Below are 15,254 nucleotides of genomic sequence, written 5' to 3'. Positions count from 1 at the left end.
AGGCCCTTCCTTCTCCCCTCCTGGCCCCACCTCTTCACTTTCCTGGCGGCACCTTGAAGAGCAGCTGTTCCAACTCCAGGGAAGGCCGGTTGTCTTGGTCATCTTTTTCCTTCCGTGGCTCACGCTCTTCTGTCCACCCCATGCTGGAGCTTCTGTTCCTAACAGACCTCCTGCGGGGCAGGTACAGGAGAGTGGGCCCTCGTTGGCTCTGGTTTCTGTGGGTGTGGGTGGGTCGACTCCCCGGCCACCCTGGTACCTCCAGCGGTTCTGATGCCACTAATTAAAAGACTCCTCGTGTGGCTGCCGTGGCGCGTCTGTTAAGTCAGCTGGCCTGTGCCACTTCTCACTCGACCTTCTGGTTCATGGGTCCATGACTGCTGCTTCCTGTGGCCTTGGGGTCTGCCCTCGCCTCCCTGGAGAGTGTGTGGATTCACTCCGTACCGTTGTACTGAGGCGTCTTTTTGTTACTTGATCAATTTAAGGGAAGCTTGCTTAACAGATGCCATACACTGTCGTAGACTTAAAATGTAATTTTTGAATGAAATTAAGCTTTTAAAGTGTTCTTAATAAAATAGAATCCAGATGTCTGTTGAATCCTCCGTCCATCCAGCACCAGTGTGGGGACTCTGCAAGGAGGGGCCACGAGAAACAGAAAGGCAGCTCCCGAGGCTGCTGTCCAGAGCAGCCTCCTCAGGACCAGCACTGTGGGGAGTTCCCCCCACCGCACGGAGACCCTGAGGCCTGCCGCACACACGGGCTGCACGCCCACTTCACCCCGCACCCAGGTAACCCCACGCCTGTTGTTACGATTTCCTCGGTGTCTGCTGCTGCCATGAAGCTTCTCCTGTGACCTTTATGTGTTTGCTTACCTGCGGAGCCTTCTGAAATACTTTAGGAAAGAATTGAGTACGTTGAAATTTATAATCCTTGCTTGTTCAGGATTCTGGTGTGCATACACTTAGGTACTTCTTCGCTCACGCACAAACAAACTCATTCCCTCCTTGCTTCTCCCACATGCCCACATTTCTTCTAAATGTGTAGGATAGGTTGACAGCAGCTATGGTTTTAATATTAAAGTTGAGCACATTTGACTGAGAATGTCACGTGCATCTGTGTGGCATAAGTGTCTGAAAACCTCTGGCATGAATGCATTTTCCACTCTGGAGGCTCATTCAGGCTGAGTTCAGGGGGCCTCCAGAGCCAGGACGGTCAGCAGTGACCTGGACAGATGGACTGTTTGCTGTTGCGGGGCATGGCTGTGGTTCCAGTTCTAGGGCCGTGGTTGAGGCCAGGGTCATGCTTCTGCCCACGCCTCCTGCTCTCATGGCCCTTCCCTGCATGAGGTGTCCTGTGTCCTGCACCCTCATGGCACCTTGGTCAGCAGAGTGCACAGTCCCCACCTTTCCATCAGCTGTTGAATGCCTCTCTTGGAGAAGGCATACGTGTCACCTGTCTGCTGGAGCCCCTGGAAGTGTGCATGGAATCCCTGCAGCTGAGCACTCGTGGAAATGCCCAGCATGCTGAGGTTTCCTTCTGCTGGCCCAGGTGCCCGAGGTCCTGTTTGACCATGTTTGCTCCATTGTGCCCCCCAGCTCCCCCGACTCCTGTGTGTGTGCGTGTGTGTGTGTGTGCATAGATGTGCACACACACACCTTCTAGAAATCAAGATATTGGCCACTAGGCCCCCGAGAATCTGGTGCAGTGAGCTCTCCCTCTCTGTTGCAGCTTCCACAGATATCGAGGGCTCTGTCTCCTCTTCTCAGAAGTCGGCTCTGTCCTCACAGAAAACATTAGATTCTTTGCCTGTTGCTGACAAGTTCAGGAAGAGGAGGGTGCCTGGTGGGAGGTTCCAAGCGCCTTCCGACTGGGAGTGTCTGAGCTGCCTGGAGAGGGCCAGTGGGCCCTGCAGCCTGGAGGAGGGTCCCAGCGGACAGGACAGCTCTGAGGGCAGGAGCCAGAGCGCCTTTCCGCATTCCGAGGCCTCGGAGGCAGAAGAGCAGGCACCTCGCGGCACAGGCGACGCTGGAGTGGTGAGCTGAAGCACGAGGGTGTGCAGCCATGCTGTGCCTGGTGGTCGGGGGGCCCTGGTGGTTGGGGTCTGGCGTGCGCGCAGGGCCCTGACTCCCAGGGAAGGCAGCCCTAGGCCTTCTTTTCCTTGGCACTGGCTCCCATGCTCTGCACTGTTCCCACGGTGCCCAGTGTGGTCGGGTGGAAACGCAGCCACATATTAGAGGTGTTTTGGTCAGCTTTTTGGGTTCTGCAACTAAAAGATCCAACCAGAACAACTGTAGAGGAGGAGAAGCTTATTTGAGGGGTCATGGTTTCAGAGGTCTTAGTCCACAGCCAGCCAGCTGGGTTCCTCAGGACTCGAGGTGAGGCAGAACGTCATGGCAAAAGAGTGTGGCAGCTCACATGATGATCAGGAAGCAGAGAGTTTCTACTCTCCAGGTACAAAATATTTACCCAAAGCCACGCCCCCAATGCCCCACCTTCTCCAGCCACACCCCGCCTGCCTTCAGATGCCATCCTTTGAATCTCATTGGTGATTAATTAACTGATTGGGTGACATTTCATAACCCAATCATTTCTCCTCCAAACCTTCTTGCATTGTCTTACACGTGATCTTCTGGGGGACATCTCACATTCAAACCATAACATTCCTCCCCTGACCCCCAAATGCTCAAACTCATCTGACAATGCACAATACACTTAGTCCATTCCCAAGGGTCCCCATAGTCTCAACAGTTCCGAGATGGCTCAAAGTTCAAGTCCAAGGTCTACTCTGAGGCTCAAGGCAATATTGCATTGTGAGCTCCTGCAAAATTAAAAGCAATTTACAAGTATCCAATATGTAATGGTACAGAGTAAAGACTTGCACTCAGAAAAATAGGGACATAAGAAGAAGGGATGGGACCAACGCAAGACCGAAATACAGCTGGGCAAACAAGTCCTGTAGTTCCACGTCCAGCGTCTGGTTCTCTCCACAGGGCTGTATGGCTCTGCCCTGAGGCCATGTGGGTGCAGCCCAAGTGGCCTTCCTGTCTCTGCTCGATTCCTGCAGCTTTCCTGGGACAGTGTCCCACGTTACTGGCATTTCTTAATCTCGGGGGTCTGTTCTAATCTGTTCTTTAGATCTCCTTTTAGTTCACTGAATATTTTGATAATCAGTTTTTATAATTTTTCTATGGAATTCCATCCTCTTTCATATCTGTGGGATCTTTGTTGGGAATCATGAGTTCTGGGAGGATTGTTTGCCTGTTTCCTCATGTTTTTGGAGGCCTTGGACTTGCACACCCATTCAGATGGACCCCTTCCTCTTTTTTATTTTTTAAATATTTTGGTTTTTAGTTGTAGTTGGACACAGAACCTTTATTTTATTTCATGTGGAGCTGAGGATGGAACCGAGTGCCCCACGCTGCTAAATGAGCGGTCTACCCCAGCCCCCCTTTCCTCTTTTTATACCGTGACTTTTGCATGCAGACTCTGTTTGCTTGTGGCACTTCTGTTTCTGATATGTGAGCAGTGTCGTTCCTGCCTGGTCCTGGTGGTCTCCTGTCCTGGGTGTTGAAGCGCGTGTGCCGTGAGGGTTACTACTGCTGCTTGGCTGAGATGTGGGTATTGCTTGGCAGCGGGGTCTCTGTTCTGTGAAGTGGCCCAGTCACCTTCCTGCCCCTGTTAGAAGAAGAAGGAGCCAGGAAGAGCCTTAATGTCACAAGAAGATGAAACATGGAACTGGCTCTGAGTGGGGAAGGGAGTGAAGAAGCGGCTATTCGAGGCACAAACCAAGGTGCAGACAGGCCAGCGTCAGGTGTATGAGGGTATGGGACGAAAGCAGAAGTGTGCTTGTGTGGGTGTGTGGGTGTGTGTGTGCGGGCACACGCACTTGTATACACATCCATGCAGTGAGAATGCACACACATACTGTGTGTGGAATGGAAAAGAGAAAAAGTAACAAAATATGATGAAGTGATATTTGGAAAAATTTTAAAGTCAATATTTAAAGTTAAAATTTTTTTAAAGTAAAAAAATGGGGAGAAAATGTCTGTTTTCGTCAGCTTTTCCTTTGCTGTGACTAAAGGACCTGATCAGAACGATTCTAGAGGAGGAGAGATTTACCTGGGGCTCATGGTTCAGAGGTCCAGTCCACACACAGACTGCATTCCTCAGGGCTCAGGGTGAGGCCGGCCTGATGGCAGAAGAGTGTGGCAGGGGAAGCGGCTCACCTAACCATTAAGAAGCTGCAAGAGAGACTCCACTCACCAGATGCAAATATATACCCCACCAAAGCCTCGCCCCCAGGACCCTCCTCCTCCCGCTACGCCCCACCTGCCTCCAGCTGCCACCAGTGAATCCCATCAGGGGATCACGTCACTGACTGGGTCATTTCTCCTCTGAACCTTCCTGCGTGGCCTCACATGTGAGCTGTTGGGGGACCCTCGCATCCAAACCATAGCAATGGAGAAAAAAGAGTTCTACATTGGAAGCTCCCAGAGTTGGGGTTGAGTCTTGAGCTTGGAACTCTGTCAGTGGGTGTCTGAGGTGTGATCCCCAGCCTCTGTCTCTGCCGGAGGTCGGATCTCTGGAGCCTCAGGTTAAATCAGTCCACTTTTCGGGCGTGGGTACTAACCCCATGGGTCTCACCTCACTGCTGTGGATGCAGATCAAAGGCATCGCCCTGAGTGCCCCGAGTGTGGTACTCAACTGTGACAAAGGGAGGCCTCTCCTTTCATCCGGAGCCTGCATGCTCCAGCCACCGTTTTCCTGGCCTCCATTCCAGCCACTTTGGTTCAGACACACTCTGGGGGTCATAGTAGGCACCTGCTGGGTCCCCTGGCAGCTTCCTCTGTCTCTTCTCACTGTGTGACCCCACGCTGGTGACCACCTTCCACCGAGCCATCTGCCCGTGGCCAGGGATTTGGGTTGGTTGTCCCTTAAGCACATCCCACCCCCCAGTGACTCTGGGTCTGTTAAGGTCAGCCTCCTGCTAGCCCACAGGGCTCCACAGGTCAGTGTTTTATCTGCCAAGGTTTCCTCTCTCTCTGCTTGTGTTCCCCCATCCTCTCAATGGCCACTGCTGCCAGCCAAGCTGGCGCATCTCTAAGTGTGTTTGAAGTTCCAGACTTTCTGTGTCTGGTTTCTCTTACTGCCCAGTACTGTTTCAGTGGGTTCCCTTCATTACCCACCGCACTGAGGAGATGTCTTCCTGCTTTTTAAGTCTGGTGCCAAGGAGCTGCTGGGTAGTGCCACCTTGCTGTAACCTGCCATCTTCTCTCCTTAGACCTGGTTCTTGCCGTGACTTGCCGGCCACGGCTGAACAGCCAGTTTCATGATCTTGTCTCCTTCACAGCCGTCTCCCAGACCACACTCAGTAGCTCCCCCTGGGAAAAGGGCTGTGCTGGAGTGGGCGCTCCTGGAAGCGCTCCTGGACCTGGTGGACAGGCACTGGAGTGGCTGCAAGTCCCTGCACAGCAACCAGGCCTTCCTCGGTGAGTCTAGGTGGGTGCTGGCCTTCAGTCCAGGCAGATGCTGCTGACCCGCCACTTGGGTCCTCCGCCTCCACACCCTATGGATCTCTGGAGAGTCTGCCAGGTGGCCCCAGTACCAGACAGTGGGCCTCGTCCTGTGAGTGGAATGCGGTCCCTTACTGTGGCTGTGCTCCAGTTTCCCTGTCTTCAAGCAGGGGTTTGGAGGCTGAGAAAAGGGCTTCTGCCTTCTCCAGACCCTCTTTGTGTGCTTGCTTGGGCACAGGCCAGATTTGCAGAGCATCTGGCAGAAATGACCTGGGGCCCAGCAGGAGGCTCCTACTAGAGAGGGTTTGGGTCTGTTTGTGTCTGAGAACCGGTGACCAGTCAGTGCAGGAGCGTTCAGGGGCTCCCACAATGCAGCCTGGTGCCTGCAGCCCAGACAGCTGCCTTCTCTCTTGCAGCATGGGCGTCCTGTTAGTGTCCTGTGAGCGAGGCTTGCTAGCTGGCAGACCCTGGGCACTCTGAGCTGCCTCCACTGCAGGCTCTGACCCCTCTTCTCAGTGTCCTGTCATGGCCTTTAGCTCCTCCTGTGTCAGGGTGCCCTGAGCCCATGCCTCCATACCTCTTCCTTGTGGCAGTGGGGTGGGTCCATGGTACCCAGGCTGCTGCCCCTGTGGAGCTGCCAGGCTCTTTGCAAGATGAGCTTCCCCAGCACTCACCACGCTGCTCCGGATGTGGCTGCCAGCATATGCAGCCTCTGCTGGCGAGTCACCTTTTTTCTAGAATACAAGTTGTTGAGAATCAATATGGCTGCATGTAGAGAATCCAAGCAAAGTGACCCTGAAGCCTGCCGTCCCTCTGTGCCTCACCATTCTCCAGGCACAGGGTCACGTGCTGGGCATGTTCTGTTTGTGCTCCACGCTGTGGCTGTGAACACTGTAATAGAATTCCTTTTTCCCTCCAGCTCAGGCAAGGCACATTTTGTCATCTGTTCAAGAGTTTGCAGCAGCTCAGGACAGTTCAGAACTTGGGAATGAAGAAATTAGCTACCTGGCCCTTGAAAATAAATCCCTGCAAAACCGCCTGGCTGAGCACCAGCAGCAGTACACCACAACGCTGAACGAGGTGACGTCGGAGCTCAGCAACACACGCAGAGAGATGGTGAGTGGTGCCCTGTGCCATTTCCTTTGTTCCTGGGACAGGGAGATGGAGCTTGTTCACAGCCCCAGCTGCAGTCCCTTGTCTCCCGTCCTGCTCCTCCAGGGCCACAAAGTCCTTCCTTTCCCAGTGATTGCTTCTCTCTCAGGGGCCCAGACCCCATGGAAACGGTGAATTGGCAATGGCAGGCTCTCTGGCTGTCCCTGTTCTGCCTACCAGCTGCTATCTCTTCTTAGAGGGTCTGGTGGGATATGGGGATGAGGGGTCAAATCCAGGCTCCAAGGGGAGTCTTCTGTCCCTGATGACTGAGATACCAGTTACTGGGTGATTCTGTGGCCTGTCCTGCCACCCCAGCCAGGAAGTAGATAGCCCAGGGTGAGTGTCAGGAACCCTTCACCACCAGGTGGCGCCGAAGAGCAGCTAGAGCCTCAAGCTTGGCCCTTGAGCGACACACAGACAGGGCTGAGCTAACCCTGTGTGGGTCCCGCTGTGTTTGAGAGTACTGGGGTGTTTGCCTGTCTCAAGGTGGAGGGTGCAGGCTGCAGAGCTACCAGCCAGGCCACAGGCCAACCACTGACCCTCTGAGTGAGCTCTGTGGCGTGCATCACCCCTGGTGAGCCCCTGGGTTTAGCATTCAGCCTCAGCAGGTGAGCCAAGCTGGCTCAGCTGCCCATCATCTGAAGGCCTGGTGAGTCAGGTCCTCTCCCAGGCTCCCTCACAGGTGTCCTCCATAGGCCCGTTCAGGCTTTTGGAGTCCTTGCAACATGGGCAGTGCTTAGGGAAGTCCCCTGCTAATGTGGGCCCAGGGCCCACAGGGGGAGACAAACCTACAGTGTGCTTGCCTGGGGGCCCTGGGGCCATTGCAGCAGCTGCCTGACCTGTCCACTGCCTCAGTCGCCCCTTTGTAAAATGGTGGAAACCACAGAATTGCTGGGACAAAGATGTGGAACTACCTGGCAAATAATGTCTATTTTATGAGAGCTTACATGAGAAATCCCACACAAAGCTTCTCTTTTCGAGAAAAAAAGATTGAACCCAGTGCCTCACACATGCAAGGTAAGCACTCTGCCACTGAACTACAGCCCCAGCCCCTTGAGAAAAAAAGAAAATAGCAAAACCACACAGGCAGCCCCTGGTGTCGCTGTGCAGATTGCTGTTCTTGCAGGGCCCCCAGGTGAGAAAACACCCTGGGCGCTATGTGAGGAGTTTGACTTAGGTGTCTCTTCTGTTCCCTTAGGATACCTTGAGACAACATTTGGACAAGTCTTTGGAGGAGAATACTAGCTTGAAATCTCTCTTGTCCAGCATGAGAAAAGAAGTAAAGAGTGCAGATGCTTCCGCTGCACTGAATTTGCAGATCTCTGGTGAGTCTGCAGGTTTTCTGCTGACACTACTTCTTGATCTGATTCTCTACATGTGCATGAGCAGGCTTCCTTCTGGGTCATTTCTGCCGGAATCTGGAAGCAGAAAGTGCTCTCTCTGACTGGAATGGGAGCCCCTCCGGTGGCCATGGTGTGGGTGGTCTTGACTGTGTTCCTGGGAGCGCATGGTAGCAGTGGGGGGCAAGCCCCACATAGCACCTGGGGGCTTGGCTGTGGGGGAAGCAGAGGTCCGTGGTGGGCATCTGATAGGGCGTTTGACTCCCTAAATCCAAACACAGGATGCAAACAGATCTATGCACAACCACGAGGCTGAGCCATGTCAGAGACGGTAAGAAAGCCAGAGCAGAAAGCTGCTCATGGTTTTCTTGACTTATTCTACAACCTTCTCTGATGAGGAATTTGTTGGCCCTCCCCTGGGGTGTCTTGGGCTCTGGTGGCATTGCTGCCTTCAGAGCAGATCATTGTTTTCTCCAGGTCCAGGTAATTTTCCCTTCCCTCTCTTCTCTTTCTGTGATTCTGTGTTGCCCTTTAGGAAAAGTACATCAGCTATTTCAAGTTCAGACATCTGGGTTGTAGAAAGAAGTGTTGGTGGTGGTGTCTGTTTCTATGGTAACCTGTCGGGGGTTTGCATTCCATGGACTTTCCTCTTCTCAGGAGAAGCCCTCCTTGGAGGTAGGAGGTGGCCATTCCTGGCTGGCACCTTCCTACCCGGCCCTCAGCTGTGACCGGAGAAGCCCGAGGCAGCGCAGAGGATGTCCCTCGGCTTAACTTTTTGGGCGAGGTGTCTGCTCAGACCTTTTGTTCCTTTACTTGGGTTGGGGTTTTACCTTGAATGATCAGTGTCCTTTCTTTCTTTTTTCTTTTGCAGATTTAAATTTTTCCTCTTTTTACTTCTGTTTCTAAGCGTTGGCCTGGTTGGCTTGCACTTGGTTCCTTTGGGTTTGGCCTTCATTTCCATGTGACTCTGCTCTTGCCGATTCTGTTCTGAATTTCCTGACCTTTCCTGGCTCTGACTTGGGTTGTCTGTTATTTCTTACATTTCTCCTTTTGTGCTGGTCTTGAAATGGTGCCTGGTGGTTTGACCTGCCCTGTGGTCTGACTGTTGGTGTCTGTGGGGACACTCTTGCACTGGCCATGGGACTTGACGGCAGTACTTTTCTGTTGTTGGTTTCACATGAAATTTGTTCTCCTGGATCCCTGGAGGCAGGGCCAGGGCAGCTTTTCTGACTTCGTGGATAAATATATGGCAGCCTCCTTGGAGGATTTTCAGGCCTGTTTGCTCCTCAGCCTTCTCTCTGGTGTTCCTGCTCACACTTGCCTTGGAGCAGCGAGTTCTTCTAGAAGGGACCACGCTGATCAGCCCTCCAGGCTGCCTGGGACCCCTGGTCTCTCCCTCATTAGGAAGGTGGTGCCTTCCCTGCATCTGCCATGGTTCCCTCATTGGCCCAGGACAACAGGGACACTTGCGGACACTCCCACCTCAGTCAGTCAGATGCCCGACTGTTGACCTCTGCTTCCCTGACAGACAAGCCCCCAGCTCCTACATGGGGCTTGCCCCAATTTCTGGCATTTGAGATTTTAAAGACACCTTCGTTTCTTGTTCACTGGGTTCAGGTGTTTTCTCTAGTGACTTTGGTGTCTGGGGGATCCTGAAACCATGCTACCCCTGTCCTGTACTCAGGCCCTTGAGTAGAAATATGAGTGCACGGATTCCGGGTGGCATATCAGATCTGGCACCGTATGGACACGTCCCTGTTGCCTTGGACTTGCTGGTGAGAAGAAAGTGCTGCCAGCATCCTCGCCGACCTCCGCCATTACTTCCTCTCTGGGTCTCTGGTTGTGCTTAGTGGTAGTGTGTGCATCTGCCTGTTCCCTGAGTTTGGACCTGGGGAGTCAAAAAACCCTGTCTTTCTTTCCCTCTTGAGTTGGAAACAGAGACAGAGCTGTGTGGGTGGAAGCTGCACTCATCTCTGTCACTGATGGCTATGGAATTAGAGCCGTGGCCCGTGGTCCTCGCCAGCTTTCCAATGCCCCTTCCCAAGCCATAGACTCCCCTCAGGGCACAGCTTCCTTCCTGTGGGAGGGACGTCCACCAGCAGGCTGATCCAGCGAAAGGGACATTGCACGTCCTCTACGTGAGGACGTGGCTCTTCAGGGGTGTGTGCAGGGCTGACCCCCAGCTGCAAACCCACGGAGGGGAGGGAGAGGCAGAGCCTCAGTGTCTGCCCACTGCCTGGAGGCCTAGAGCCAGTGTGCACTGGTGTTCCGGGTGTGAGTGCATCTCACTAAATACGGCTGCCCCTTCCTGGTCAGGACTCCAGGCGAGTATGAAGCGGCTTTCTGGTGAGGTGGTGGAGCTGAAGCAGCACTTGGAGCACTATGACAAGATCCAGGAGCTCACCCAGATGCTGCAGGAGAGCCACAGGTGCATGCCCAGGAGTCCTGGGGGGAGCTGAGGGGGGAGCCCAGGAGACGAGGGGGGAGCTGAGGGGGGAGCCCAGGTGCCTGCCCAGGAGCCCTGGGGGGAGCTGAGGGGGGAGCCCAGGTGCCTGCCCAGGAGCCGAGGGGGGAGCTGAGAGGGGAGCCCAGGTGCCTGCCCAGGAGCCAAGGGGGGAGCTGAGGGGGAGCCCAGGTGCCTGCCCAGGAGCCCTGGGGGGAGCTGAGGGGGGAGCCCAGGTGCCTGCCCAGGAGCCCTGGGGGGAGCTGAGGGGGGAGCCCAGGTGCCTGCCCAGGAGCCCTGGGGGGAGCTGAGGGGGGAGCCCAGGTGCCTGCCCAGGAGCCCTGGGGGGAGCTGAGGGGGGAGCCCAGGTGCCTGCCCAGGAGCCCTGGGGGGAGCTGAGGGGGGAGCCCAGGTGCCTGCCCAGGAGCCCTGGGGGGAGCTGAGGGGGGAGCCCAGGTGCCTGCCCAGGAGCCCTGGGGGGAGCTGAGGGGGGAGCCCAGGTGCCTGCCCAGGAGCCCTGGGGGGAGCTGAGGGGGGTCCATGTCTCGAGGTCCACAGCTCAGGGTCCATGCCTCAGGGTCTACAGCTCAGTTGTGGGCAGGACAGGTGCAGAGCATCTAAATGCAGAGGGATGGGCTTTGCCTTGGGCTCATGCTGGCTGTCCAGGGCCTACTCAGTGGATGGGTCAGTGGGGTACCCTCTTTGTGGTGAATGGCAGACGTCACCACAGCAGCTTGGAGGTGAAGAGCGGGTGAAGTGTGCAGCACTTCCTGAGCCCTCTCCCGGGAAGTGTGATCACGGGGTTTCCATCACCCCGTCGCCTGTCAGAATCAACACGCTGACGGGGGGTTGGAGGAGTGGCAGTCTCGGTCCTTGGTAGAGTTAGGACGTTATTCTGCTGGCCATAAAGGGCTTCACAATCTTGTCAAAGACCCACACATGGCACATGTCGAAGGAGCCATTCATCTGCCCATTGGCTAAGCCAGGGGTGAAGTGGGCACAGCTCATTCTGATCAGGAAGGGTAGAACAGATGGACAGTGGCCAGTAGGAAGTGGGAGATGACCAGGCCATGATCACGTGGTGGACCTGGGTATTGCTGGGAAGAGAGAGAACCTGACTCAGAAAAGGCCAAGGGATGGGCTGTGGGCCAGGCAGTGGCAGGAAGGACAGTGCTGCTGGGAGGGTGGCAGAGGCCCTGCGTTTGAGGAGCTTAGCAGGCCTCTCCCTGTTGTCCTGCAGCTCCCTGGTCAGCACCAATGAGCACCTGCTGCAAGAGTTGGGCCGGGTGCGGGCACAGCACAGGGCTGAGGTGGAACAGATGCACTGGAGCTTCCAGGAGCTCAAGAAGACCGCGGCCCTGTTCCCGCCCCGCAGTGCCAGTCTTGGTGGCCGCCAGTCCTGCTGATGCTGCCCAGAGCTGTGATTTCTTTCACTGTCTGTCACAGCCTCATGGTTTGCACCTTTGTCTTTCTCTACCTTCATTTGCTGGTGAGATCTGTCTCTTCTGTTTGTAATTACCTTATGATTCTTGAAAGGTATTCAGGGTTTATAGTTCAGCTTTCTAAAATGTCCTAAAATGATAGGATGAATCCTAGGCCTTTGCATGTTAGGAGACAAAAACCATGTTTGCATCAAATATCCTAAGATGAAGTAAATGCAGTTTTTCTTCCTAACATAAGAGATATCTATGTATAATAATTAAAATGGTAGCCTTTTGTGTGACAAGCCTTCCTCATTGAACTCAATATTGTTCTGAAAAGTTAAGTTTTAAGTGGCTCTTTATAAGTTACAAATGAGTTTCTCATGGAATTCTTTGGTGAAAACAGACTACATACCATGGAGAGGGACTGGGAAATAATAAATTCCAAGACTTAATAAGAGTAATACTTGTAAGATGTGAGAAATACTTAAAATTTTTTTTTATGATACTAACATGTCATAGTAAAAACATCTACTCAAGACCTGAATTTTGCTTGCAGTGTATTTCTGAAAATTATATCATATCAGGACATAAAAATAGGTTTTTAGTTTGGAGGCTTACTTCATATGTAATCCTTGCTTTGGTAAAACAAAGTGACTTTTTAAAAACTATGTTTGCTTTAGCAAGAAAGAGCAGGCAGACGAAGGTGCTCTGGGTTGGCTGGGTGTGGCGTGGTGGGAGTGGGCAGAGGTGGGAGTGAGCCTCAGGTGCCCTTCCTGACACCTGTCATGGCTGGGTCCGTCAGCATCAGTGTCTGGACTTGCTGGAAAATGTCATGCCACACTAGTTTTTGCATGGGGTGGGGTCCTGGAAGTCTCAGAAGATGTTAGCACTAGTCCATTTTAAGTCTGTAGAGAAGGACCACCATGCCAGCATGTTCCTCTTGTTGGGGGTTCTTGGGAAACTCACCTTTCCTGCCCCTGCCCTGGTCTCTACATGCTCACGTTAGACCATGATGCTGCCACGTCCTCGAGCACCTTTGTGTTTTCCATCCTCTGCCTCAGTGCTTCACTTAGGGCTGTTCTGCTGGTCGGTTGCAGGTTGCTGAGCTCTTCTTCTTCATGCTTAATCCAGCTTAGGCCTGGGCAGTTAGTGTGTTTTAGCTTTTAGATGCCATTTGTCCTTAAGGTTTTGTTTCCCACTGTGTTCCTGTTCCCTTAACTCCTTGACCATGCCCAGGACAGCTCACCAGGTAATGCCCAGGACAGCTCACCAGGTAATGCAAACTGTTCACGAAGTGAACCACCAGCAGCCCGTAAGACCATCTCTAGACGGCGTGCAGTGCACTTCCCCGGGTTTGATTGGCCTTTTTCTGGGTATACGGGTCATCTGGATTTCTTTTTCTGCAGTGACTGTTCAAGTCCTTTCCCTGTTTTCTGTTGGATAGTCTGTTTCCTGTTTATTTGCAAGACTTAGTTATAGGCTGAGCTTCTCTGATTGGAAAATCCAGAGTGCTCCAAAATCTGAAAACTTTTCAGTATATCAGGGTCCAGATGTGCCTCTGTGATTAGTGTACACCTGGCATGTGTGAGGCCCTGGGTTCATCCCCAGCACTGCATGAAAAAAAAGTTGAATTTTTGGATTAGGGATACTCAGCCAGTAACATCTATGCAAATATTCCCAAATCTGAAATACTGTGGTCCAGGCACCGTGGTTGAGGAACGCTTAGCCTGTATCCTGAGCTTGGTGCTTTGCGGGTTGCACTCATAATTGGCTGCTGCTTTTCATTTTTTAATAGCACTTCTTAAGAGGAATTTCAGACTTTGATATGGTCCCATTATCAGCCCAATTATCAGCATTTTGGATCTAATTGTAAAAATCCATTTTTCATAGTCATTGTGATATTGTGAAATACACATCCAGTCTCTGCCCAGCTTCCTGACATCCAGCTTCTAAAGCCCTTAGATCTCTCAAGGGTCTTTTGGGTGCTGATGTGTTGACTGCTGTCTGCCCCTCGGTAGCTTCAGAATGGGCAGGAAAGAGCAGAGTAGGTCTGAGGGTTTCAGCCTCCCCCACAGCCCCAGGGAGGGAGGAGGACCCATCAGCCATGTAGTCAGTCATGTCCGCCTAGCGAAGCTTCCACAGAAACCTGAAGAAAAAGGGCCTGGGGACTTCTGCGGAGCTGAGCACGTGAAGGTTCCCAAGGGTGGCACAGAGAGTGCGTGGGAGCCCTGCACCTTCCCACTTACCTGGCCCTGCGCCCCTCTTCACCTCCGCCTTTGCAGGGTGCACCATGATAAGCCAGTAGCATTTTCCCCAGTCCTGCCAGCGGCTCAGGCGAATGGCCTGACCCCGAGACCAGGGGCCTTGCTGCGGTGCTGCAGGGGGTGTGTTCCTGAGCCTGTGGGCTGCGGAGTGCCTGCCTGCGGGGGGAGGAGGCGGCTGGCACCTTGGGGGCTGGAGTGGAGTCAGTGAGAAGTCCCTGTGCTGTTCCTGGGCCCCAGCATGAGGTTCCCACAGCTCCCTTCCAAAGGAGTCTGCAGAGTGGACTTGGGTCCAGGGGTGCCTTTCACCTAGAGCGGACTTCTGCGCGGGCTGGGGTGGCTAAGGACCCACTTTTGTCGTTCTCAGCTGGGCCCAGGCACTTCCACCCCGGTGCTGAAGACCTGCATCCGCCTTGCCCACCGGCCTCCACACCTTTCCCTTCCATCAGGAGGTCTGGCTATTTTTGACCTTTTGCATTTCACAGATTTACTGAGCCCTGATCTCCTCAGTGAGTGATATGATTAGTTCTAGGACAGTACCTGACATACAGTAAGTGCTGGGTAACCATGGCTTTGACAGCAATGATGACTTCCTGCTTCAGAGGTGACAGGGTCTTAGGATATCCTAAGGTATCTGTTCCTTTTGGGATTTGCATAAGTACACTGTCATGAGTCGGGCTGTGCGTTCCTTCTCTGTGTTCCAGAGTCTGTTCACAATCATAATCATTCCATCCGTGACGCTTGGTGGCGCTAGCCAGTGAAGTCATTTGGGCCTGGAATGTGGTGTGGGGGACAGTTTGGACTAGTGAGGCACTTAAGTGTTTCCACAGAGAATCCAGCCACCTGACTAGCAGCAGTCTTGGAGAACTGGGGTGTGTCTTGTCAGAGCTGAGCAGAGAAGAGGCTGTGGGCCGTTTGACAGCTGCCTTGTCTTCAGGGACCTTGGAAGCCACATCACAAGGACAGGGAGAACATTCTTGAAAAGATCCCTCACTGACCCCAGGTGGGCCTGTGTGAGTGAGAACTCGATGCACCTGTCAGCCGCGCGGGTTTCCAGCGGGGCAGGCAGCTACCACCCAGCCGGGGGGCTGTGCAGGCTTTCTGCTGCTCCTTGGTGGCCTAGG

At 53.6% G+C, this 15,254-nt stretch overlaps 1 protein-coding gene across 5 annotated transcripts in view; it reads left to right on the top strand.

Annotated features, from left to right (window-relative positions):
- Window positions 1-13,016, top strand: part of CEP72 (centrosomal protein 72) — a 30,216-nt gene extending 17,200 nt beyond the window's left edge. For all 5 annotated transcript variants that reach the window (XM_081280849.1, XM_081280848.1, XM_081280850.1 and 2 more), the window contains 7 exons: window positions 576-785; window positions 1,726-2,030; window positions 5,348-5,486; window positions 6,430-6,626; window positions 7,861-7,987; window positions 10,319-10,430; window positions 11,686-13,016. In XM_081280849.1, the coding sequence (XP_081136975.1) occupies window positions 576-785; window positions 1,726-2,030; window positions 5,348-5,486; window positions 6,430-6,626; window positions 7,861-7,987; window positions 10,319-10,430; window positions 11,686-11,851 (1,256 nt within the window). In that variant the 3' untranslated portion in view covers window positions 11,852-13,016. The remainder of the gene's footprint in view (window positions 1-575; window positions 786-1,725; window positions 2,031-5,347; window positions 5,487-6,429; window positions 6,627-7,860; window positions 7,988-10,318; window positions 10,431-11,685) is intronic.
- The last annotated feature ends 2,238 nt before the right edge of the window (window positions 13,017-15,254 follow it).

Source organism: Spermophilus citellus (assembly GCF_964194105.1).
Source record: "Spermophilus citellus genome assembly, chromosome: 1".
NCBI lineage: Eukaryota > Metazoa > Chordata > Mammalia > Rodentia > Sciuridae > Spermophilus > Spermophilus citellus.
This window is presented reverse-complemented; position numbering and strand designations above follow the sequence as displayed.